Here is a 23769-nt window from a genome sequence, read left to right as displayed (position 1 = left end):
CATTTTACACACAGAGAATTGGAATCAGTTAGGGGAGATCCCTGCCTGGGGAGAGCTGGGATGCAGAGAGCAGGGAGCAGACATCTCCTTGGGCAGCACATGGAGTTCCTGGTGCCCATGGATGTGTTTGGAGAGAGGAAACAGATGCCTGAGCTGATCCCAGACACATCTGAGGGCACACACAGGCTCTGCTTGGTCACAGAGAGTGAGGGGTGAGAGCTCAAGTAGCAGCTATGGATAAAACAAAAGCTTTTTATAGCTGAGAACTCGCTCCCTCCCTGGCATGTGGCTGCACTCTGGCTGGTACAGGACATGAGATAAACCCATCACACGCTGGAGTCGCTGTGCTGCCCCTGCTCCTGGCCACACCAACCGTGGGGACACCACCAGAGTCCCCCTCTCCCCTCTGCCTCATCTTCCTCAGCCTCCCATTGTGGGAATCCACAAAATCAGAGGGGTTTGGGAAAGCTGCAAAAGGCCCCAGAGACAGCAGAACTGTGATTAGAGCTGAGCAGCAGCCATGAGAATGGGCAGCAGAAAAATTATGTAAGAAGTAGAAAAGCAAGGACAAATAGAACAATGGTCTGTGTAATAATGCTTGTCTAGAATAACTCCCTAATCTACAGAAAAGTTTATCTAGAGAGATATTACGGAGTTCTAAGCTTAATAATGGAGCTCTGTGCATTGTGTTTGAAGGCTTACAAGCAGGGATTGTATTTGAAATAAGCAGGCATTGTTTAACCAAAGGTACCTGTGCTTACAGTGGTTGGATAGAACTACTGTCAATGTGCTTTTGCTTTGTGGGATTGGTCAAAACACTTATAAAGTGAGTTGTAACATTGAGTTCTTGGTCTGCTGCCTGGGATGTGAGCTGGTGGCATCTTCCTATTGTCATAACCATGGAATGAGGCTGATGCTGGAAAATCAAACAGCTCAAGGCACGTTCCCAGCAGCCCTGTCCCGTTTGTGATTTGTACACAGCCCCCAGCCGCTGATACCCATCACAGCACAGGCTCCATAACCAGCCCAGTGCAGCAGGTGATGGCACCAAAGTGCCACCCTCAGGGGGTTTCACCTGCCCATCCCAAGGGGGGACACCTGGGGACAGCACAGGACAGGGATGAGGGCCATGGGATGCTCTTCCTCTGCCTGAGGAGATGCCAAGGAGAAAGGAGAACGACTTCACCCAAATTCCTTCCCCAGGGAGGGAGCTCTGGGCTGGCTGGGGCGGGCACAGGGCCAGGCTGGGCTCTGGGAATGGCTCTGCCCCAGCTGTGTCCCCACAGCAGTGACAGACTCCCCTGGATTTTCAGAATACTTCCCGTATCAGCTCCACAGATCTTGCTTTGAAGTTGTTTGGGATTCTCTGTCACCACATTTCCTTGTCAGCACATAAACAGGCTGCGATGAAGCTTTAACCCCTGGGTACTGCCTGTCCCAGGAAGCCCTGCAGGAAGCTCCACATAAACTCAGATCCCCACATAAACCCTCCTCCCCTGGCAAAGGCGGGCACGGGCTTGTGCAGGAAGGGGAAAAAAATCCCTGTGTCAGAAGAAGAAAAAATGATAAAAATGTGCTGTTTCACAGGCATGCTCAATATCCCAAGGCAAATATCCCCCAGAGGGTTTGTATCCCACATTTACAGGGCTCAGGCAGGGGCTGTGCTGTGTTTTTGGGGTGCTTCACACCCTGGTGCACATCTAGAACCTCCCCTGGGGCTGCTGCCCCATCACCCAGTGGGACAATCCTGTTATTGTTAGGTTGGATGTGACATACACACATGATTAGGTTTTAAGAAGAAAAAAAGTTTTTTATTTTATGTGGTTTTTACGTTATATTTTCTTAACAAATTATATTATTTTTATCTTCTAGCATAATCTTAAGTTATTAATTACATCATAATAACTTATTATATTTATTAGTGCAAAGTGATGAGCATTAATGTAATTAATAAAAATTTTACAAAAATTTAATAAAACAGATATACACATTTACTTACACATGTAATTCAGCTTACAAAAATTTTCATGTATCTTTTCTAATCTGCTTCTATGCTAACAACTTTATTTTCTTCTTTGCTATCAATACACTCAAAAATCATCAATTATTATTTCTTCTATTAACTCAACTTCTTTTCTAATTTGTTTATATGTTAACAACTTTATTTTCTTCTTTGCTGTAAATACACTCAAAAATAATCAATTATTATTTCTTCTATTAACTCAACTTCTTTTCTAATTTGTTTATATGTTAACAACTTTATTTTCTTCTTTGCTATAAATACTCTCAAAAATAATTATTATTTCTCCTATTAACTCAACTTCTTTTCTAATCTGCTTCTATGCTAACAACTTTATTTTCTTCTTTGCTATCAATACACTCAAAAATCATCAATTATTATTTCTTCTATTAACTCAACTTCTTTTCTAATTTGTTTATATGTTAACAACTTTATTTTCTTCTTTGCTATCAATACACTCAAAAATCATAAATTATTATTTCTTCTATTAACTCAACTTCTTTTCTAATTTGTTCATATGTTAACAACTTTATTTTCTTCTTTGCTGTAAATACTCTCAAAAATAATTATTATTTCTCCTATTAACTCAACTTCTTTTCTAATCTGCTTCTATGCTAACAACTTTATTTTCTTCTTTGCTATCAATACACTCAAAAATCATAAATTATTATTTCTTCTATTAACTCAACTTCTTTTCTAATTTGTTTATATGTTAACAACTTTATTTTCTTCTTTTCTAATTTGTTTATATGTTAACAACTTTATTTTCTTCTTTGCTATCAATACACTCAAAAATCATCAATTATTTCTTCTATTAACTTCTTTTCTAATCTGCTTCTATGCTAACAACTTTATTTTCTTCTTTGCTGTAAATACACTCAAAAATCATCAATTATTATTTCTTTTATTAACTCAACTTTGCAAACTAGCTGTCAAACCCTTCCATAGGATCCCTGTGCCCCCCCAGGCCGGGCTGAGCCTGGCACCCCAGGAGCTCCCACGTCTCCAGCACGCACATCCTGTTTTCCAGTGAAGCTCCTGGGAGCTCCTGGTGGTGATGAAAGAGGCACCCGGAGGTCGGAGCCGGCCCAGCCGGGGCTGAGGTCACTCTGTTGGTCCCTGTTTGTCAGCCCTTCCCAGCCGGGTTTGCCCCACACAGCTCAGGGGAAGGAGCTGGGCTGCCCTTCAGGGGCCGGGCAGGATCCCCCTCCTTGCCTGGGGCACCAGGTGAGCAGGTGGAGGCTCAGGAGTGCTGTGAGAAACAACTGCTCACTTTGAAAATGTAAAGAGGTTTATTAAGTTTATTATCCCAGTGGGATTGGCCCCACACAGCTCAGGGAAGGAGCTGTGCTGCCCTTCAGGGGCTGGACAGGGCGGGCAGGATCCCCCTCCTCACCTCAGGAACAGCTCAGGGTTGAGGGGTGCTGTGAGAAACAACTGCTCACTCTGAAAATTTAAAAAGGTTTATTAAGTTTATTGTCCCAGTGGGATTGGTCCCACACAGCTCAGGGGAAGGAGCTGTGGTGCCCTTCAGGGGCCAGGCAGGATCCCCCTCCTCACCTCGGGAACAGCTCAGGGTTGAGGGGTGCTCAGAGAAACAACTGCTCACTTTGGAAATTTAAAGAGGTTTATTAAAGTTTATTATCCCAGTGGGATTGGTCCCACACAGCTCAGGGGAAGGAGCTGTGCTGCCCTTCAGAGCCTGGGCAGGGCGGGCAGGATCCCCCTCCTCACCTGGGGCACCATGGGGTGAACAGCTTGGGGCTGAGGGTGCTGTGAGAAACAACTGCTCACTCTGAAAATTTAAAGAGGTTATTAAACCTTAACAAAAATACAACAAAGGGCTACATAAGGAAAAAGCTGCAGAACTGGGAACTGCCCCTCGTGCATACCCCAACTTCAAGATGGATGCTCAGTCTTTTATACCCCTGGGGTTGCATCAGCAGCCCTGGCCCTTCCCAAAGTCTGTCACTCAGCTCCTCTCTGCCATTTATCACTGGAAACTGCTTTGGAACTGGATTGGAGGGCAGGTGTTGCCATGCTGCACCCCCTGAGCACCCCCAAGCTTTTCCATTCCCAGCTGCCCCAGGTAAGGGACACATGTGCACACCTTCTTTTTGTCACCATCACATTTTCTGGAAAAATCCCTTTGCCAGGATTTCTCTCCTGGGAAGCTGAGAAGCCTCAGAGAAAAATGAAAACAATAATGATCTGATTTGCTTCTCCTGTGTTTTGCTGCTTTGGAATGTGGTTTGGACATTGTTTACCAACAGGTGATTGTTTCATTGGTTTCTGTGAATTGTTTTAACTTAATGACCAATCACCATCAGCTGTGTCAGGGCTCTGGAGAGAGTCACGAGTTTTTCATTATTATCTTTTAGCCTTCTGCCTGTATCCTTTCTCTATTCTTTAGTATAGTTTAGTACAGCATTCTTTAATAGAATATAGATCATAAAATAATAAATCAGCCTCCTGAGAACATGGAGTCAGATTCTCATTTCCTCCTCTGTCTGGGGAACCCCGAAAATCCCACACTTTGTACCTGTCCTGGACAGCCCAGGCTGTCTGATGGCAACAATACAGGGGGGAAAGGGAACTATGGGGAGAACAGGGACACCTAAACCACAACAACATAACTGTACATCACTAAAACTTTTATTGATATTCACACAATAGTTATCTTTTAATTGTGAGAGCCAATCATCTCATTATCCATCCAGAAGAGTGGGAAAGCTCTGATGGAGAATGGAGCTCGGGGCAAAGCTTCAGAGGGCAGCAGAGGGAGGCAGGGGTCTGTCTGCCCTGGGGCCATCCTGCTCTGAGCAGGCAGCCTGAGGGCAGGCACAGCCCAGCAGGGCCACAGCAGCATCAGGAGAATGAGGGAAAGGGGCACGGAGCTCCTGAAACCCAGCCAGTGACAAAGGCTGCACTAAGGCAACCCCGGGTCCTGCTCCTGCCCCCCAGATCCCTGAGCAATTACGGTTTCAAATTAAAAAATAAATCATAGTAAAGCTGTTTTCTTTCCTGCATTGCTGAGAGGAAAGCCTGTGACAGCAGCAGGGCAGTGCCTGCAGCAGTTTTTCCCAATTTCTGCCATTTTTATCAAACTTTGCGGGTTCCATTTCTGACAGGTCCCATCTCCCTCCAGCTGCCGGAGAAGGGAGAGTCCTCATGCTGCCATCAGGACCACAAAGGCTTTACAGATGTTTTCACAGCTCCTTTCCCTTGTTTCTGGTTTTTCTCCAGCTGTTGCTAAAGCAAACTGGGGTGAGGGGGGAAGGAGGGAGAAGTTTGCAATAACACGGGTCTGGATTTCACAAAAAGTGTGGGAAATACCGAGAAAAAAACAACAACAGAAATGAGCTCCGAGAGAGCTGAGCTGTCAGGCAGGGCATTTCTGAGGGAGACAGGAGCATCCATGTGGCACATCTCCCCCTGCCCTTCCTCTGGGGCAGCCAAAGCTGTGCCCAGCAGCACCCACCCCTGCTCCCCATGCCCCCTCCTGGCTGTGCTTGCTTCCAGCCCGATGCCTGCAGGGAGGAAAAGCAGCAAAAACGAGGAGGAGAAAGAGGAAGAGGAGGAGGAAGAGTCAAACACTCCCCCTGTGGCTCTGGCCATGGGTACTACTGGGGAAGATGAAACAGGAAAGCCTTGTAAATATGATTGCCTGGCAAAAGATTCTGAGAATATGGGAACTATAAGTGAGATTGAAATGAAAGCAAGCTTTGACATACCTCAGTTACTGAACAACTGGAAAACAATGGTGTGGCTGGCTGAAGGTGATCCCCTTTTGATGGAACAACACCCTCTGCCTGCAGACAGGCCCAAGGGTCAGAGCAGACCCTGCCAGCTTGGCAGAAGGGGCCCAAAGAGGAGTTTGTAGGGTTTAAAATGGAACACAGGATGGTGATGTAGTGATTCTTATAGGCTGTATGGAAATGCTGTAGGATTTGTATCTTGTACTGGATTGGTTAGTGAGAATGAGAATATTCAACACAGAAGAAGATTTATGGTATTGGAATGGGAACTTCACCCTGGCACCCCTTTTACTCTCTCACCCTCTCATCCTCTCTCCCCCTCTCTTCTCTCAGGCCTGCTCTGAGCTGTGCCTGGCAGCTCCCAGCAGGGCCCTGCCCTTGGCCCTTTGCAATAAACCCCAAATTCCCCACCTGGCTGCAGAGATCTCTCGTGTCCGTCTGTCCCAACCATCCTACCCCCGACCTCCTACAGGGTACCACGGTGAATCCCGTGCCACAGAGGAAGTTATAAGCCATGAAATGCCCCAGCCCCTGGTGGGAGAGTGATCCTGGGGGAGAAAATGTGTTCTATAAGCCATGAAATGCCCCAGCCCCTGGTGTGAGAGCGGGCGGATGATGGCAGTGAGGATGTCCCGGTGCCGCGGCATTTCCAGCCCATCCCTCGCTGTTTACATTCCCCTCCGATCGCGGCTGCCGATAAGGACAGACCCGGACGAAGCCGCATCCCCGAGGGCTGCTGCTGCAGATAAAGGTTGCCCCATAAACAAACCCATCCTGCCTTTGGGATGGGCACCTCCGCTGGCCCCAGCCCTGCGCAGGAAACCCTGCCTGGGATGCTCCTGGCATTGCTGGGGGTGCTCAGCACCCCAAAACGCAGCACTGGGCCGCTCAGGACAGCTCTCATACCATAGGCAGGGGCATTTCGTGGCTTATAAAACACATTTCCTCCCCCAGGACCGCTCTCACACCATACACAGGGGCATTTCATGGCTTATAAAACACATTTTCTCCCCCAGGGCTGCTCTCACACCAGGGACAGGGGTATTTCATGAGTTATAAAACATATTTTCTCCCCCAGCATCACTCTCACACCACAGGCAGGGGCATTTCATGGCTTATAAAACACATTTTTCCCCCCAGGACCTGCCAGAGGAGTGAGCCCTGCCCCAAATCCAGCCCTGCTCAGCTCACAGGGATCCAAAGCAGGTCAGGAACAAAGGCAGTGCTGGTGGAGAGCCGACACCTCGGAGAGCACTTCTGCTCCCGATTTAGAAGGCAATAATGTGATAACTCTGCATCACATGAGGATGACCAAGGGCTTTCCAGCCCCAGGAGCTGCCCGTGGAATGGGCAGATAAAATGCCCTGGAGAGGAACACTCTCTAATCAGAGGGTGCTGGTGGGGTGGGTGGGAGAGCACCCAGCGCCTTTTCCCTGCCTGCAGGGACAGGATCGCTGTCCCTGTCCCCTGTGTGCTGCTGGGAGGGTCAGGACCCACCCAGCACATCCCTCTGGCTGTCCTGAGCAGCCCAGACCCTGCCAGGGGGCTCAGAGACCCTGGCACAGAGCCCAGAATGCCCTTGTGGGTTTGATTATGACCCCTGGAGCAAGTTATCAACCTTAGATGAAGATCTGCAAGCCATGACAAATTAAGTAGAATGACAGTGAATTTATCACAGGGTGGAAAAGTAGATTTTGGGGTTTTTTAGAATGGGGATTCAGGGGGGCAAGATGGAGAGATCTGGGTGTGTCCAGCCTTTCTCCTTCTTCTTCTTGGCCTCCATCTTCTGCTGTGATGGTGGCACTTTGGGATTGGTTTAGAGTAGAAGTTCACTGTCTAACATAGGTGATGGGTATTGGGAAGTTATTGTAAATATTGGAAAGTAATAAATTGTAAATATTGTAAAGTAATTGTAAATATTGTACACATAATTTTTAGTATAAAAAGACAACACCACCCCGGGGGCAGGCAGAGTGCCTGGACTGTCCTGCTGAGTGGACCTCGACAGGACAGGAGAAAGAATTTTATAGATAAGATACAATAAACAACCTTGAGACCGAGAAATGAAGAGCCCTGACTCCTTCTTCGAGCGCCAGGCTGGGAAAAGAGACTTTGGAACTTTTCTTGGGGTCACTGTGAGCAGCAGAGACCCCGACACGGGAGGGTGACACCGTGGCAGGGCTCTGCCCCAGCCAGGATGTGCCTCAAACCCTGACTTTCCCCAGTCCCTGACCCCACCACGGTCCGTTCTGGAGGAGGAGGAGGAGGAAATGGCAGCAGCCGCCTCTCTGGGTTGGGGGTCACTGCTGATGTCATTCCACGCAGGAAATGTTGTTTTCCTGCCCCAGTGCCCGCTGATCGATTCAGCAGCTGGCACAGGGCTGCCTGCCTGGCACCGCAGCCTGCCCGGTCCCCTGGGGGTTCTTGGGGTCACCACAGCAGCTGGGGGGCAGAAACAGCCCTGTCCATACCCCGGCAGGACACCGCTGCCCTGGACACCCAAACGCTGCCCCAAAAATCGCTCAGCGCTCCCCGGGGACCCGCGGGATGTGTTTGGCCCCGGGCTGGGTCCGGAGCCGAGCGCGGCTGCCGAGCTCCATCTGTTGGAGCCGGGGATGCTGTGTGCTGTCACTGTCATATTTGCTGAAAAATCCCTTCACCGGGATTCTTCTTCTAGGAAGCTGAGAAGCCTTGGAGAAAAAGGAAAATAATATTATCTCATTGCTTCTGCTGTGTTTGCTGCTTGGGAACGTGGTTGGAGATTGTTGGTTGTTTGATTGGTTTCATGTGAATTGTTTTGACTTAGTGACCAGTCACGGTCAGGCTGTGTTGGGACTCTGGAAGCAGGAACGAGTTTTCATTATCGTTCTTTGTAGCCTTCTCTATTCTTTAGTATAGATATAATATAATATAATATAATATAATATAATATAATATAATATAATATAATATAATATAATATAATATAATATAATATAATATAATATAATATAATATAATATAATATAATATAATATAATATAATATAATATAATATAATATAATATCTCAGCCTTCTAAGAACATGGAGTCAGATTCTCAATTCCTCCTTCATCCTGGGGACCCCGAAAACACCACAGCGTCCCATTTTCTCTATTCTTTAGTATAGTTTTAGTATAGCATTCTTTAATATATTATAAATATATATAATGTATAAAATTATATCTTATATAAAGTGCTTTTTCTAGAGGGTTCCCGTGAGCAGGGTGGGATGCCCGGAGGGGCTTCACACCAGGTTTCACCCCCGGCTTCTCCAGCCCCCGCCACCGCACTCTTTAGATCTTTTCTTTAATAAAGTTATTATTTCTCACAGCTCCAGCCCCACCGGAGCATCCCCGGGGACACGGCGTGTGTGGCCCCCCCGGCTCTTCCCGCGTTTGTCGCCGGGTCCCTCGGGGGAGGCTGAGCCATTTGGGACAGGGACAGCCGGGCTCGCATCTGTCCCCCGGACCTCCCAGCGCGGCCACGGGAACGGGAGCGCACGGAGGGGCAGCGCCCCCGGGGCTCTGCGGGGAAGCGCCACCCCAAAAGCGGGGAGCACAGGCTGGGGATGACTCGGGGGGAAAAGGGGGAGAGAAAAGGGGGGAAAATGGGAGAGGATGGGAGAAAAGGGGGGAAAGGGGAGAAACGGGGGGAAATGGGGAGAAAAGGGGGGGAAAGGGAAGAAAAGGGGAGGAAAAGGAGGGGAAAGGAGGGGAAAGAGGGGAAAATGGAGAAAAAGGAGAAAAAGGGAGAAAGTGGGAGAAAACGGGAGAAAAGGGGGGGGAAGGGGGGGAAGGGAAAAAAAAGGGAGAAAATGGGAGAAAAAGGGAGAAAAAGGGGAGCGGTCGGGGGTCCCGCCCAGACCCCGCCCATTTAGCGTTAAGCCCCACCCCTGTCCGGGCTAAACCCCGCCCCCCTCATTGACCAACCCTTATTAGCATAATCCCGCCCCTTTCGTTAAACCCCTCCCATTCCCCGTGTAAGCCCCGCCCACCCCCGCGCCCCGCCCGGTCCCGTTCCCGCGGCGGAAGAGGCGCGGCCCGGGCCGGAAGCGGGGGGCGGGCGGCGGCGGCGGCAGCAGCGCTGGTGCCGCTCCCGGTCGCGCTCCCGCTCCCGGTGCCGGTCCCGTCATGTCGGGCCGCTGCTGCCACGGGCAGACGCCCAGCCGCGACATCCCGGGCCCCGGCAAATGCCTCGCCCTGCCCGACGGGGCCCCGCTGCCGCCCGGCGACTACAGCACCACACCGGGGGGCACCGTGTTCGGGACCACGCCGGGCGGTGAGCGCCGCGCCGGGCCGGGACAGCGCGGGAGGGAGGCTCGGTTCCAGCAAGGGCGCTGGAAGGGGCGGGGAGCGCTCCCGAACTGTCCCGGGATAGGAACCGGGAGCCCCCGCCCGGTACCGGGGCTCGGTGGGGGTTTGGGGGACCGGGGCGAGCGGACAGCGTCTGTCCGGGGCTCCGTGCTGGATGGGGAGCACGGGGGAGCCTCGCAGGGAACAGCCTCGGCCTCCCCGTGGTTACTGATTAATTGTAATCTCTAATATTTGCTGTTTTTACTGGCAGCCAGCAAAGCCTGGGGACTTTTTTCTTTATTTCCAACCCCAAACTGCTCCTAATTGTGGAGGCGCAGTGCTCTGCTGCAAACACGCCACGGGCTCCTTCCCTCTTTGCTGTCCAGGAGAGGAACCTCCTGTAGGGACTTGTCCTTAAGTAAAGTAATAAACTGATTATGCCAAGGGTTCCTCTATCAGAGGTTTTGTGTCCCCAAGAGTAATCAACTGATTATGCCAAGTGTTCCTCTATCGGAGGTTTTGTGTCCCCATCCCTCCATTTTTGGCAGTTTTGTGTCCCCATCCCTCCATTTTTGGCACTTTGGCCCTAGCTCCAGGTGGTGGCACAGGCTCAGTGTGGGGAGTTCCAGCAGCCTCTGCTGCCCCCGAGCCGGGCTTTGCTTTGGGGCGATTTTGGGGTGATTTTTTTTTTCCCCCTGCACCTTGTAGAATCTCCCCCCTGCATCCCTGTCCGGGTGGGTATAGCAGCAGGAATGGTGAAGCCAGAACTGAACTTCTTCTCAACTTCTGTTCAAAAGAACAAACCGTGGGAGGGGACGGAGGGGTTGTTGTCCCGCAGGATTTCAGGGGTTAAATCGCGAGGGGAGAAGGGGAAGTGACACTGCTGACTCAACGGGGCCGGGGTGTGCAGAACAGCCGGGTTTGGGGTTGTTTTCCCTCCTCTGGAAGCAGCAAATCGCTGAAGGCTCCAGCAGCACCTGCAGGAGCCTTCCCCAGCTGTGAGTAACGCGGCAGAAATGAAATTGAAATGAAATTGAATTGAAATGAAATTGAAATGAAATGAAATGAAATGAGCAATTAGCAGCGTGCAGTAATGAGCCCTCCGGGGCTGGCAGCCCTTTGTCTCCTGGATGTTTGGAGCAGGAGGAGAAGCTGGGCTGTGTTTGTGGCCGGGGTGTGCCCACCTGGCAGTGCCCGGGGCTGTCCCTGCCCCGTGTTGGGGACATTGTGTTGGGGACACCGTGTGCTGCCCGGCCCTGCTGGGTGGGTGCTGAAGGGAGAGAGGACTCAGAGCTGCTGGAGGACAGACAGACAGGGCTGTGTGTCCGCCCTGCGGGGCTCACAAGGGGCAGAGCATCCCGTGGAGTGGGGATTTTCCTGCTAAACACACCCTGGCAGCACCCAGAGCTGCAGGGAATGTGGCTCTGGGTGGGTGTAGGGGCCTCTTGGTGCCCGTGACAGCCTGGGCTGGGTGTCCTGTCCTGCCCAGTGTCCTGCTCCATCTTGGTGTCCTGTCCTGCCCAGTGTCCTGCTCCCCCTGGGTGTCATGTTCTGCCCAGGGTGTCCTGTCCTCATCCATCTTGGTGTCCTGTCCTGCTCAAGGTGTCCTGCTCCATTTGGGTGCCCTGTCCTGCTCCATCTGGGTGTCCTGTTCTGCTCCATCTGAGTGTCCCATCCTGCCCAGAGTGTCCTGTCCTGATCCATCTTGGTGTCCTGTCCTGCTCAGAATGTCCTGCTCCACCAGGGTGTCCTGTCCTGCTCCATTTGAGTGTTGTGTCCTGCCCTGCCCAGGGTGTCCTGTCCTGATCCATTTTGGTGTCCTGTCCTGCTCAAGGTGTCCTGCTCCCCCTGGGTGTCCTGTCCTGCTCCATTTGAGTGTCCTGTCCTGCTCTATCTGGGTGTCCTGTCCTGCTCCATCTGAGTGTCCCGTCCTGTCCTGCTCCTCCTGGCCTTTCAGGAGCTCTGGGCACGAGGCTGTTGGAGGGAAGGTGGAAGCTCCCATAGCTGGTGCAGAGCTGCAGTTCCAGGAATCCCTGTCCACCTCCTGGAGCTTCCCAGGAATTCCACACCCCCCTCCCAGGCAGCTGACTGTAGGGATGGATCCTCCTCCTGAAAGAACTGCAGTTCAGAATCACCAGCGAGAAGTTTTTTGGTGTTTTGAGAACTCCCTGGCAGAACTCCATAAGGAACCCAGCTGCTGGACGTGTTGTTTTATGGATTTATTGTATATTTACAGTGTTCAAACCAAAGGGAGTTGGTTGTTCCAGGACAGATGGTGGCAGGAGCTGTTTGCCCACACTTGTGTACTTTAGTTAACACTTTTGGGGAGGGCACAAGGACAAATCCCTTTGCCTGTGGCTGGAACAGGAGCAGAGCAGGACACACCTGATCCAGAGGGGGAAGCAAACACTTTTCCAGCCCTTGCTGGCTTAAAGCTGTGGGCTGTTTGCAGGGATCCCTTTTCTGCCTGTGGTTTTTGAGCAGTTTCCATGAAATTCCTTTGTAAGGAACAGGGTGTTCAGTGCTGTTCCTAGAAATCCATGCCTGGAGGCTGGAGCTGGGTGGTTCCTGGTTAAGCTTTGGAGCATTAACCATCTGTGTAAGCCCTGAGCAAGGTGGGTGTAAGTGCTGCTGTGCCAAGGGAAGTGTCCATGCAGGAATTCCTGCAGGGCAGAGCTCGGAGGGACACTGCTGTGTGTCCACCTGCAGCTTTCAGCCCCGTTTCTGGCCATGAGTGGGAATTAAATTCAATTTTCTGTTTGCTCTGTGGGCTGGTGTGACCTTGAGCAAGGTGGAAAGGGTTGGATCTGCTGCTTCCAGCCCTGCCTGAGGTTTGGAGCCCAGGGGCAGCATTTGGGTCCCTGATGTGTCACCTTTAGTGTCACTGCACCCAGAATTCTGGAAACTGAAGTGCTGCATCACATTTATCACCTAAATACCCAATCCCTGAGTGTTTTGGGCTGTAAGGGACTTGAAAAATGATGGAGTGCTGAGCCTGTGCTGTCCCCCCAGGTACCAGGATTATTTATGACAGGAAGTTTTTGATGGAATGCCGCAATTCCCCGGGTGCCAAAACCCCTCCCTCCGACCTTCCCGACATTCCAGGAGTCACCAGCCCCAGCGTGGAGGAGCTGAAGCTGGAAAATCACCACGTCCAGAGCTGTGAGGAGAAAGTGAGCGCAGGTGAGCACAGGCAGCAGAGCCCAGCCAGCCTCTGAGGGGCTCTGCTGGTTCCTAGAAGTTCCAGAGCTGGAATGGAGCCAGGAGATTCTCCAGAAACTTCTTGGAAAGTCCCAGTGGGCTCAGTGTCACAGGGTAGCAAGGGTTTTGCAGTTGTTTGATCCTCAGCAGCGTGACTTTTGCAGTTTTGAGGTGTCATTTGATAGGATTCCCATTAATTCAGCCTTTGGGAAGTTCTGCTGGTTCCTAGAAGTTCCAGAGCTGGAATGGAGCCAGGAGATTCCCAGGAAATTCTCCAGAAACTTCTTGGAAAGTCCCAGTGGGCTCAGTGTCACAGGGTAGCAAGGGTTTTGCAGTTGTTTGATCCTCAGCAACGTGACTTTTGCAGTTTTGAGGTGTCATGTGATAGGATTCCCATTAATTCAGCCTCTGGGAAGCTGCTGTTGGATTGGGCTGTGCTGCAGCTGCTGGAGGTTCAAGTTACAATTCAGAGCAGGATTTACTTGGGTTTTTAATATCAGCCTGAGTGGTAAATTCCTCCTGCCTGTTTCTGACCCTGTTTTGTGACAGGGACACTTCTCTGAGGCCCTGCTGCAGCCACACAAGCCCCAATGTTGCCTTCAAGAATTGTTCTTAAAGTTATTTGAGGTTATTTCTTGTTGCAACCTGAACCTACCAAGTGCAAGGATTTGTCTTCTCTCTCTAAAAATAAAGATCCAGAGGCTCTTGTTGTGTGCTTGCTGCAAGTAAAACCTTTCCAGAGCCAGGATTGCCTCGTGCTGTGACCTGAAGTGGCTCAAGGGACCCCCTGAAATGCAGGCTGGGTGCTGGGCTGTGGCTCTGCCAGAGAATTCCTGTGCTCAGGAGCAGCTCCTGGCTGTCAGCCCGTGGGATAAGGGCTGTGAAATGTGCCTGCCTGGCTTCTGTCCTCAGTGTGGTCCTTTCCATTCCTTGTTACAAGGAAATCCAGGGTAGGAATTGATTATTTAAAGGGCATTTTCTCTGCCTCTGCTCTGGTATGCCTGAGGGAGATCCCTCCCGCCAGCAGTGACACCTTTACCACAGCCTCACAAGATGATTTTCACACCAACCCTGCTGCCTGAATGCAGCTTTTAAACCCAAATTACCCCATTTCTGCAGCACAGCTGCCAGCCACTCCTTCCCTGAAGTATTTGGTATTTAATGTGGAATTTTGGGGGCCTCACCTGTGGTTTTGTCCCTCCCAGCAGGTGAGGAAGAGCAGTTTGACATGGACATCTAACACACCTGCCTGGAGTGATCCAGTGAAGCAGCAGGACTTGTCTGGAGGATTCCCACCAGCCAGGCTTACAGCAGCCATGCCTTGAGTGCCTTCCTGCTCTGGGAAAGGCAGATTCCCTCAGGAGAGCAGAGTTTGTCCTGTTCCAGGGGCCAGGCCAGGGGTGCTGCAGGAGAATCTCTCCCCCCCTCCCCACCCTTGGTTTTGGTTCCAGTTTTATGCTTTTTGTTAATCATTTTAATACTGTAACAGTAACGGAAATGCAATCTAAGGGAGAAATAAAAATCACATGGAGTCTCCTGGTGTGGAGATGAATGCAATAAACGTGGCTTCTGTGCCTTATTTCAGCAAGAAACTGCCAGCCTGAGGTGTTAAATGGTGCCCCCTGTGCTGCTGGGGCTGGGCCAAGCATCCCTGGTCCCTGGGGGAGTTTTGGGGTGTCAAATCTGCCCCAGGACAGAGCCAAAGCTGTGCCCTGAGTGCTTCCAGAAGGATCTGTCACAATTTGAATTCCAGTGCCTGCCTGGCTGAGCTGCAGGTGGGAATGTTTGGGCTCAGGGCAGCTGGAGGCTCCTGGCTCAGCTGCCCTCCAGCTTTGCCCCTGCAATTGTTTTTCTCTGGCTTGTGCCAGCCTGGGTTTGTGATCCATGGTGGAATTTCCCTGCTGCTTTACCCTTGCTTCTCTTTTTTTATCCTGTGGTGGGCAGGGAGAAGAGCGTTGGGGAAGAGGGTTAGAAACAAAATCAGTCTGGTTTTGAGAGGGGAATTTTCATCAGAGAAATTAATAAATTAATTTTAAAAAATTAATAAATTTAAAATAATTTTAATCAATTTTGCTGTGGGAGGGTCCAGTTTGGGTCCCCAGAGCAAATATCTTCATTTTTAGCCTCTGTGAGGTTTGATAAGTGTGGTCTGGACATTTATCAAACCTCACAGAGTCTGTAAAACGTTGCTGTGTTGCTGTTGGGGGGTGGAAGCACCTCACAGGAGGAGAATCCTGAACTTCAGACTTCCCAAACCACAGGGAGTGTCTGTGCACACCAGCTTTGGCAGATAGCATTTAAATATCTGCTAATGATGCTCAGTGGTGACATTATGATATGCAAACCCTCAATAATGAGTAACAGAACAAAGCAATTGCTGCAGATAAACCTGCATTTCTCTAAGATAAGATTTAAGGGTTTCTCTGAAACCTTAATGGGAACAAATCCAAATTTTATTGCCCTCAGGTGTGACTTTATCAGTCTCAGCTGCACCAGTTAGGTTCTGAGGATGGTTTAGAGAGGAGCTGCTGCAGCTGGGACTGACTTTTTTCTGTTCTAAATTGGTTTTGGTTTAAAATAGCACTGCTGGGCTGGGGTGCAGCTGCACTTTTAGGTTTAGGAAAACTTCCCGTGTTGATGGTAATTTCCCCAAAGTTCCCCCACTGCAGGGAAGACTGAAACAGCCCTGAGAGGCTGGGCAGGCTCTGCAGGGCTGAGTCCTTGTGCTTGTGCTGGGGATTCTCCTGCTGGCCCGACCCAAATGAGGAATTACCACGGTGCTGTGGGTTTGTCTGGGTGTCACCTCCCTGACCCGTGTGTCTGGGCAGCGTCCCTGTGTCACCCAGGGCTGTGGGTTTGGAGGGACACACGATGCTGGGAGCCTGGGATCCCCTAAGGTGCCATCCCAAGCTGAGGGCTGCACATCCAGGCAGGTTTGGGATCCCCCAAGCTGCACATGCAGGCAGGTTTGGGATCCCCCAAGCTGCACATCCAGACAGGTTTGGGATCCCCTCAGGTGCACATCCAGGCAGGTTTGGGATCCCCAAGCTGCACATGCAGGCAGGTTTGGGATCCCCCAAGCTGCACATCCAGGCAGGTTTGGGATCCCCCAAGCTGCACATGCAGGCACTTTTGGGATCCCCTCGGGTGCACATCCAGGCACTTTTGGGATCGGGATCCCCTCGGGTGCACATCCAGGCACTTTTGGGATCCCCTCGGGTGCACATCCAGACAGGTTTGGGATCCCCTCAGGTGCACATCCAGACAGGTTTGGGATCCCCCAAGGTGCTGAGGGCTGCACATCCAGACAGGTTTGGGATCCCTGAGGTGCCATCCCAAGCTGCACATCCAGGCACTTTTGGGATCCCCCAAGGTGCTGAGGGCTTTATATCCAGGCAGTTTTGGGATGTCCCAAGATGCACATCCAGGCACTTTTGGGATCCCCTCAGGTGCACATCCAGACAATATTGGGATCCCCCAAGGTGCTGAGGGCTGCATATCCAGGTAGGTTTGGGATCACCCAAGCTGCACATCCAGACAGGTTTGGGATCCCTCAAGGTGCCATCCCAAGCTGCACATCCAGGTAATTTTGGGATGTCCCAAGGTGCCATCCCAAGCTGAGGGCTGCACATCCAGGCAGGTTTGGGATCCCCCAAGCTGCACATCCAGGCAGGTTTGGGATCTCCCAAGCTGCACATCCAGACAGGTTTGGAATCCCCCAAGCTGCACATCCAGGCAGTTTTGGGATCCCCCAAGCTGCGCATACAGGTAGTTTTGGGATCTCCCAAGCTGCACATCCAGGCAGTTTTGGGATCCCCCAAGCTGCGCATCCAGGCAGTTTTGGGATCTCCCAAGCTGCACATCCAGGCAGTTTTGGGATCCCCCAAGCTGAGGTCTGCATGTCCAGGCACTTTTGGGATCCCTCAAGATGCCATCCCTACATGTCCAGGCAGTTTTGGGGAGAAATGAGCTGATTTCAGCCTCAGCCAGCCATGGCTGTTGGAGTTGGGCTTTGGTGCTGGTGCAGAAGTGGCTCCCTGGTTTTTGGAGGTGTCAGATATTGCAGGTACTGCTCTTAAATGCCATTCCTGCCACCTGCAGGAGAGGTAACACGTGCTGGAGGTGTTAATGCTTTGTCTGTGTCCCGGCAGCTTTGGCAGCTTTGCATCGGTATCTGCAGCTTATGCAGATGTGGGAGCATCAAAGCACCAGGTGCCTCTGCCAGAGGGAGGGGGGAAACCCTGTGAAACACCTGGCCAGGTGTCACCGGGGTCCTGCTGGGCTCTGGGTGCAGGCCCTGGGGCCATGGGTGCATCGGGACCGTTGTGGGGGCAGAAAGAGCCTGACCAAAGCCCCAGTGTGATGAGGGGATGAGGGGATGTGCACATCTGCTCTGGGATCATTGTGGGGGCACAGAGAGCCTGACCAAAACCCTGATGTGATGATGAGGGGATGTGCACATCTTCTCTGGGATCATTGTGGGGACACACAGAGCCTGACCAAAGCCCCGATGTGAGGAGGTGATGCTCTCACAACATGGTAATAAGAGATATTAAATGCTTCATATTTATTCAAGCATGGAAGTGTACAGAATGGTAACCAAAAATTACTCAAATAAATACGTCATCTCCTTCAGAGACATTTTTTCTATTAAAAGTTGTCCCGATAGCAACACCTTTCCTTATTTCTAGGGGGTTTTTATTAAATCTTTGCTTGCTGATCTCAAAAAATCTCATCAATTCGGTTCCACTTTGCACAGAGCACATCTGCTCGGCTGCAATTTGTCCCAAGCCCATCCCTTAAGCCTTTCCACCCGTGGTGGTGTGGGACCAAGTGGTCTCAGCATCCCATTGCTCTGGTCCTTCACTCCCTCCCTTCCCCCTCACACCCCCAGCTGCTGCATCCTCCAGCCTGACAGTTTTGGCCACATCTCCCTCATGCATTCACGTTTAGAGCCCTTCCAGGAGCAGTTCAGCATCCCAGGGCACATCCCTGCTGCCCAGGCCCTGTTCCTCACCCAACACTTGCTCTCCCGGGCCCAGGAGCTGCTTTTTGCACGGGCTGAGCCCCGTTGTGCACAGTGGGAGGGAGGGAGGCAGTCGTGGGTGGCTGAGGCACAGCTGGGATGCTCCAGGGAGGTCCAGGCACAAGTTGGCTTTGTCCTTGCATTTCCCATCCCGGCCCCTTTTTGTCTCGAGCAGGCAGAGCAGCACACCCGGTGTCCCCGTGTCCTGTGTCCCTCTGTCCCAGCCACGGGACAAACGCCACCTGCCCGCCCCAGCTCATCAGCTTTAAAGCACCATTTGTACAAATGCCACCCTCGCTCTGTTTGTTCTTGCTCTTTCCTTTTTATGTGTCCAAAGTGATCTGGCTGAGCAAACCCTTCCCAGAGCAGAAACCTGCCAGTTCCCCCACCCTGCGATGCTGAAGGCTCCTGGGCAGGACTGGGGCTGTTCCCCCGCTTTATTGTCCTCGTGTCTGGGCTCCTGTGTCCCCCAGCCAATGTAGATTGGGGCAGGAGCAGGGCCAGAGCTCTCCCTGCTCAGGTCAGGTCCCCCCGAGCCTGGCAGATCCTCGCCTAAACCCGACTTTATTGTCATTGTCCCGCACTTTGATGTTTTCCTTACAGCCCTGGAATCCCAGCCTTTATTTTTCCACCAGCAGCTCTTCCCAGGGAACGGCTGCTGCCTCCCCCTGCCCCGCCACAACTTTTTGAACCCTCTGCTGGATTCCAGGCAGGCGTGATGGAGGGGCAGAGATGGCAGAGATACAGCACCCGATGGAGGGGCAGAGATGGCAGAGATACAGCACCCGGCGGGGCAGGGGTCCCGGGGGGCGTTGGGGGACTGAATCCTGCTTTGGAACCCTCTGTGAGCAGCAAAACCGCGGAGAAAGAGTCAAAATACTTTAATTTTACAGCACCCGGGTTCCTGCTTTGCCTCCTGCCGGGGGTCAGCCCCGCGCCCCCGGCCCACCCTTGACAGCTCCTGCAAATGACCCTCTAATGACGGGATGGTGGCGGTGTGAAAGCTCTTGGAATATGGAAGCGGCCCCGGGGAGGGCTCGCTGAGCGGGGGAGCAGCAGACACGCTTTGTTTATCCGCCGCCCGGGATGTGGATTGGGGATAACCAGCCCCGGCTGGGATGTGGAATGGGGGCTGCTGCTCCCAGGAGGGGCGGGCTGGGGATGGCCCAGGGCCACCAGGGCCACCAGGGCCACCAGGGCCACCAGGGCCACCAGGGCCACCAGGGCCACCAGGGCTTGGGGTCCCGCCCGTCTCCTCTGCTGCCCGGGGGTCCCCAGGCATGAGTCGTGTCCTCGTCCAGCTGTGAGCCTGGGGGTCCCACGGCCGGGGCTGCCAAACCCGGCCAAACCCGAACTGATCCCCGCCGCCCGGGGCTGCCAAACCCGGACCGATCCATTCGGTCAAACCTGGACTGATTCCTCCTCCCCGGGGCTGCCAAACCCGGTCAAACCCGGACTGATCAATTCGGCCAAACCCGGACGGATCCATTCAGTCAAACCCAGATTGATCGCCCCTCTCCGGGGCTGCCAAACCGGGCCAAATCCGGACTGATCCATTCGGTCAAACCCGGACTGATTCCCCCTCCCTAGAGCTGCCAAACCCGGACTGATTCCTCCTTCCCAGGGCTGCCGAACCCAGTCAAACCCGGACTGATCCATTTGGCCAAACCCTGACTGATTCCCTACCCGGGGCTGCCAAACCCGGACTGATCCGTTCGGCCAAACCCAGACTGATGAATTCAGTCAAACCCGGACTGATTCCCTACCCGGGGCTGCCAAACACGGCCAAACCCGGACTGATCCATTTGGCCAAACCTGGACTGATCCGTTTGGCCAAACCCAGACTGATGAATTCAGTCAAACCCGGACTGATCCGTTCAGCCAAACCCGGACTGATCCCCCCTCCCCAGGGCTGCCATGCAGGAGGACGTGGTCACCCCGGGGCTCTCAGGACCCCGGTATCGCCCCCAGCTCCCATCCGGATGGTGCCTGCACCACACTGCTCAGAATTCCCTGCTCTTACAGGGCACGGCCCTTCCCTTATCTCCGAGGGGTAAATAAAGGAGGAAAATCCCTTCAGCCTCCCCTTCCATGCCTGCAGGTGCCTCCCTTGCTCTTGAGCAACCCCTCAAGGGTGGGAACGGCTTCGTCCTTATCTCAGGTGAGATCTGGAGCTTTCCAGCATCTCTTGAACCCCTCACTCTGGTAGTTCCAGAGCCCACCTGCTGCAGGCAGGGCAGGGAGGAGCTCTGAGTGCAACAGAGGGGACACAGAGAAGGGGACACAGAGAAGGGGACACTCACACCCTGGCACGCCATCAACAGCAAGAATCAGCAGAACCCAATGGGCATTTTTAATAGATATAATTTATTGATGAATTGTACAGCTGTGGCCTTTTCACTACCAGCCCGTCCAATGAGGGGGAAAAGGCTCGAGCAGAGCTGTGGTTACTTGTTTGTAACATCTGCCCAGCTGGATCTGCCAGCTGGGGCTCTGGGCGTTGGCTGATACATTCACTTGTCTGAGTTGTCATAGAAATGTGACAGTTTTAATAGAAATATAATAAAATCATTGGAAGAAATGCTTAAACCTCAGGGGAAATTGAAAACCCCAGTGGTGTGTATGCTCGGCATGGCCACACCCTGGAGCTGCAGGGTCCTGAGAACCTGTGGCTCCTGATGATTCCCATGGCTGGGAAAAGCAGCATTGCCTGAGCCGTGTCATGGCAGGGAGCCGTGCCCCAGCCCTGCACCTCAGCTCCTGCCTCTGTCCCACACAGGGCACCCTCCAGCTGCTCGGTAAATGGGGTGCAGCCACAGGGAGGTTCCTGGTGGCCTTTTCCACGTGGAGCCTGGATCCAGCCAGGCACTGTGGCCATGCAGAACTGCCGGGCACCCTCTCCTCCCCAGCTCCTGTGCCAGCTTCAGAGACACCCTGCTGCTCCGTGCAGTGCTCGTGGGTCCTTGGGGCACTTCTGTGCACCTTCCTGGCAGGTACGGGGTGCCTCAGTTGCAGCCACACTCCTCGATGATCATGTCCTCGTGGTGGCGGACGACGACCTCTCCCCTCTCGTAGTAGAGCATGGAGAGGGGGCTCATCTTCACCGGGGAGCAGGCGGGACACGGCACCTGGTTGGGCTTGTAGAGCTGCAGCAGACTCTGTGGGAGACACGGGAAGGGCAGAACATGCCCCTGCTGGGGTGTGGGGTGCGGGGGATGCGGGGGCAGCACCCTCTTACCTGGATGTAGGCGTGGTTGGTGGGCTTGAAGGTCTCATCCACGGGCGAGGGGCACAGCCCCTCGCAGCGATAAGCGTTGTACTTCTTGGGGTACACGATCCAGCTGCCCCAGCCCGTCTGCTCGAAATCCACCAGCATGTCCACCCTCCTGCACAGCTGCCGGCCCTGCTCCCGGCCCTGCTCCCGCGGGGCGCTGGCTTTGATGCGCTGCCTCTCCATCCTGTTCCTGCGCTGCCGCCGCGCCCCCGCGCCCCGCCAGCCGCTCTCCCGCATGATGTACTTGGAGGTCTCCGCCGTCCTGATCAGGCTGTGCTCCCCTGGAGACTTGTCCTTGGAGAAGACGAGCAGCAGGACGCTGTCTGCCACATCCCCGCCGCTGCCGGTGTCCCCCGGTGCGGCGGGGGCGTCTGAACAGTTCACCTCCCACCGGCTCTGCTGCCCGGCGGGCACGGCTTGGTGCAGCCAGCCCCGCAGCAGGTTGGTGACCTCAAAGACTTTCCAGGAGGCCTGGGTGGCAGAGGGGCTGCCAACCACGGTGCCCAGGAAGAGCTGGTGGCTGCAGGACCCGTCTGGGCGGCACCTGCGGCGCTGGCTGTGGTAGATGTCCAGGGAGGCGTTGGGGACGCGGGAGAGGCCGGGCAGGCGGACACGGAGCTGAGCCAGACTCACCTCCTGGCTGCTGGACAGGGAGGACATGTCGAAGGAGAGAGCCCAGCGGGAGCCGTTCTGCAGGGAGCCTGAAAGGCAAGGGCACGGTGAGGGGAGCGGTGCCAGGGGTGCCGGAGCTGGGGGGGCACGGTGCCCCCGCCTGCTGCCGGGGACCAGCCCCGCTATGAGAGCCTGAGGGTCGGGAGAAAGCAGCTGGATCCACCTGAGAGGCAGCCAGAGACTCAGGCAGGGCTGGGATGCCCGGGACAGTGGGGATCGATCCCTGGACAGGGATGCACGGGGATGGCGCTGGTCCCAGGACAGGGACAGCGGCAATCCCGGCAAGAGGGACGGTGCTCCCTGGAACAGGGTCACCCGGGAAGAGTGCCGGTCCTGGGAATAGTGCGGGTCCCGGGACAGGGATGCTCAGGGTCGGTGCCGGTCCCGGGACAGGGATGCTCAGGGACGGTGCCGGTCCCGGGACAGGGATGCTCAGGGTCGGTGCCGGTCCCGGGACAGGGATACCGGCGGCCCCACTCACCGTGCGGGGAGAGGCTGAGAGCGGCGGCGGCGGCGGCGCGGAGCGGGGCGGGAGGGGCGCGGAGCAGCTGCAGCATCAGAGGGGGACAGCGCGGCGGGGCACGGGCCGGGGCCAGGGTCGGTGCCCAGGTGAGCGGTGCCCGGGGGGACGCTCCGGTCGGTGCCCAGGTGAGCGGTGCCCGGGGGGACGCTCCGGTCGGTGCCCAGGTGAGTGCCCGGGTGGGAGCGCAGCCCAGGCGGAGCAGGGCTAAGGCGCAGAGCGCCAGCGCGGGCACGGAGCGGAGCGGGACCCGCATGTCTGCCCGGGCCACCCGCAGCCGCCCTATTTGTACAGCGGCCCCGAGCGCCGCCCCGGGCGGCCCCGGCACCCCCCTCCCCGACAGCCCCCTCCCCTCTTCTCCCCGTCCCTCTTCCCATCCCTCCGTCCCTATCTCTGTGCTCCCTCCCCTCCACCCCCACCTACCTCCCGGCCATCCCTCCCCGTTCCCTTGCCCTCTCCCCCCGCCCTACTCTTCCTCCGTCTGCCCCTCTCCCCATCCTTCCCCTGCTGCCTCCAGCCTTATCCATCATTCCATCCATCCATCCATCCATCCATCCATCCATCCATCCATCCATCCATCCATCCATCCTTGCCTCATCCCTGCATTCCTCCAGTTGTCCTTCTCCCCGTCCGTCTGTCCTTCTGTCCCCACCACCCCTCTCTGTCCCTCTGTCCCTATGGCCGGGGGTTGGGGGCGGCCACCCCCGTTCTGTGCGATGGCACCGCTGTCCCCGGAGCCCGGGGACGAGCGGCCCGGGCACATCCCCAGCCCGGTCAGTCCCGCCGCGCTCCTTGGCGAGCGGAGCAGCACCGGGGGCACCCCTGGCTCCCAATCTCCGGGGCGGGGCACCCAGAGAGACCACACTCGTCCTTCCCGGGGGGGAAAGGCGCTCATTCCTCCCGCGAGGCACCGGGACCCGCTCCCGGTTCAGCCCCCGCTGTCAGCCCCGCACCCGTGACGTCACGGCAGCGCAGGGGTGACGTC

General features: G+C 54.1%; 2 protein-coding genes across 3 annotated transcripts; one reads left to right on the top strand and one right to left on the bottom strand.

Annotated features, from left to right (window-relative positions):
- Positions 1–9856: 9856 nt before the first annotated feature.
- EIF4EBP1 (eukaryotic translation initiation factor 4E binding protein 1) lies at positions 9857–14853 on the top strand. 2 transcript variants are annotated; one of them, XM_066567319.1, is made up of 3 exons: positions 9857–10077; positions 13104–13274; positions 14501–14853. In XM_066567319.1, the coding sequence occupies exons 1-3, from the start codon at positions 9930–9932 to the stop codon at positions 14530–14532; spliced, it is 351 nt and encodes a 116-aa protein (XP_066423416.1). In that variant the 5' UTR covers positions 9857–9929; the 3' UTR covers positions 14533–14853. The 2 variants fall into 2 exon arrangements, with proteins under 2 accessions (XP_066423416.1, XP_066423415.1); XM_066567318.1 differs by having other exon boundaries at positions 14498–14853.
- A 5893-nt stretch (positions 14854–20746) lies between these two features.
- Positions 20747–23040, bottom strand: NODAL (nodal growth differentiation factor). The gene is made up of 3 exons (XM_066567404.1): positions 22746–23040; positions 21557–22293; positions 20747–21476 (listed from the first exon to the last, which is right to left on the bottom strand). Exons 1-3 carry the CDS (start codon positions 23038–23040, stop codon positions 21324–21326), a joined length of 1185 nt encoding a protein of 394 aa, XP_066423501.1. The 3' UTR covers positions 20747–21323.
- Positions 23041–23769: the final 729 nt, after the last annotated feature.

Source organism: Molothrus aeneus, chromosome 29, assembly GCF_037042795.1.
Source record: "Molothrus aeneus isolate 106 chromosome 29, BPBGC_Maene_1.0, whole genome shotgun sequence".
Lineage (NCBI taxonomy): Eukaryota > Metazoa > Chordata > Aves > Passeriformes > Icteridae > Molothrus > Molothrus aeneus.
The sequence above is the reverse complement of the archived record's forward strand: the minus strand, read 5'-3'. Positions and strand labels throughout refer to the sequence as shown.

Coding starts and splice junctions, on each gene's coding strand:
- EIF4EBP1 (XM_066567318.1), top strand. CDS start 9,930: ATGTCGGGCCGCTGCTGCCACGGGCAGACGCCCAGCCGCGACATCCCG. Junction 10,078..13,103: donor GTTCGGGACCACGCCGGGCG/GTGAGCGCCGCG, acceptor CTGTCCCCCCAG/GTACCAGGATTATTTATGAC. Junction 13,275..14,497: donor TGAGGAGAAAGTGAGCGCAG/GTGAGCACAGGC, acceptor TGTCCCTCCCAG/CAGGTGAGGAAGAGCAGTTT.
- NODAL (XM_066567404.1), bottom strand. CDS start 23,040: ATGCGGGTCCCGCTCCGCTCCGTGCCCGCGCTGGCGCTCTGCGCCTTA. Junction 22,294..22,745: donor TCTCAGCCTCTCCCCGCACG/GTGAGTGGGGCC, acceptor CTTGCCTTTCAG/GCTCCCTGCAGAACGGCTCC. Junction 21,477..21,556: donor CCAACCACGCCTACATCCAG/GTAAGAGGGTGC, acceptor TGTCTCCCACAG/AGTCTGCTGCAGCTCTACAA.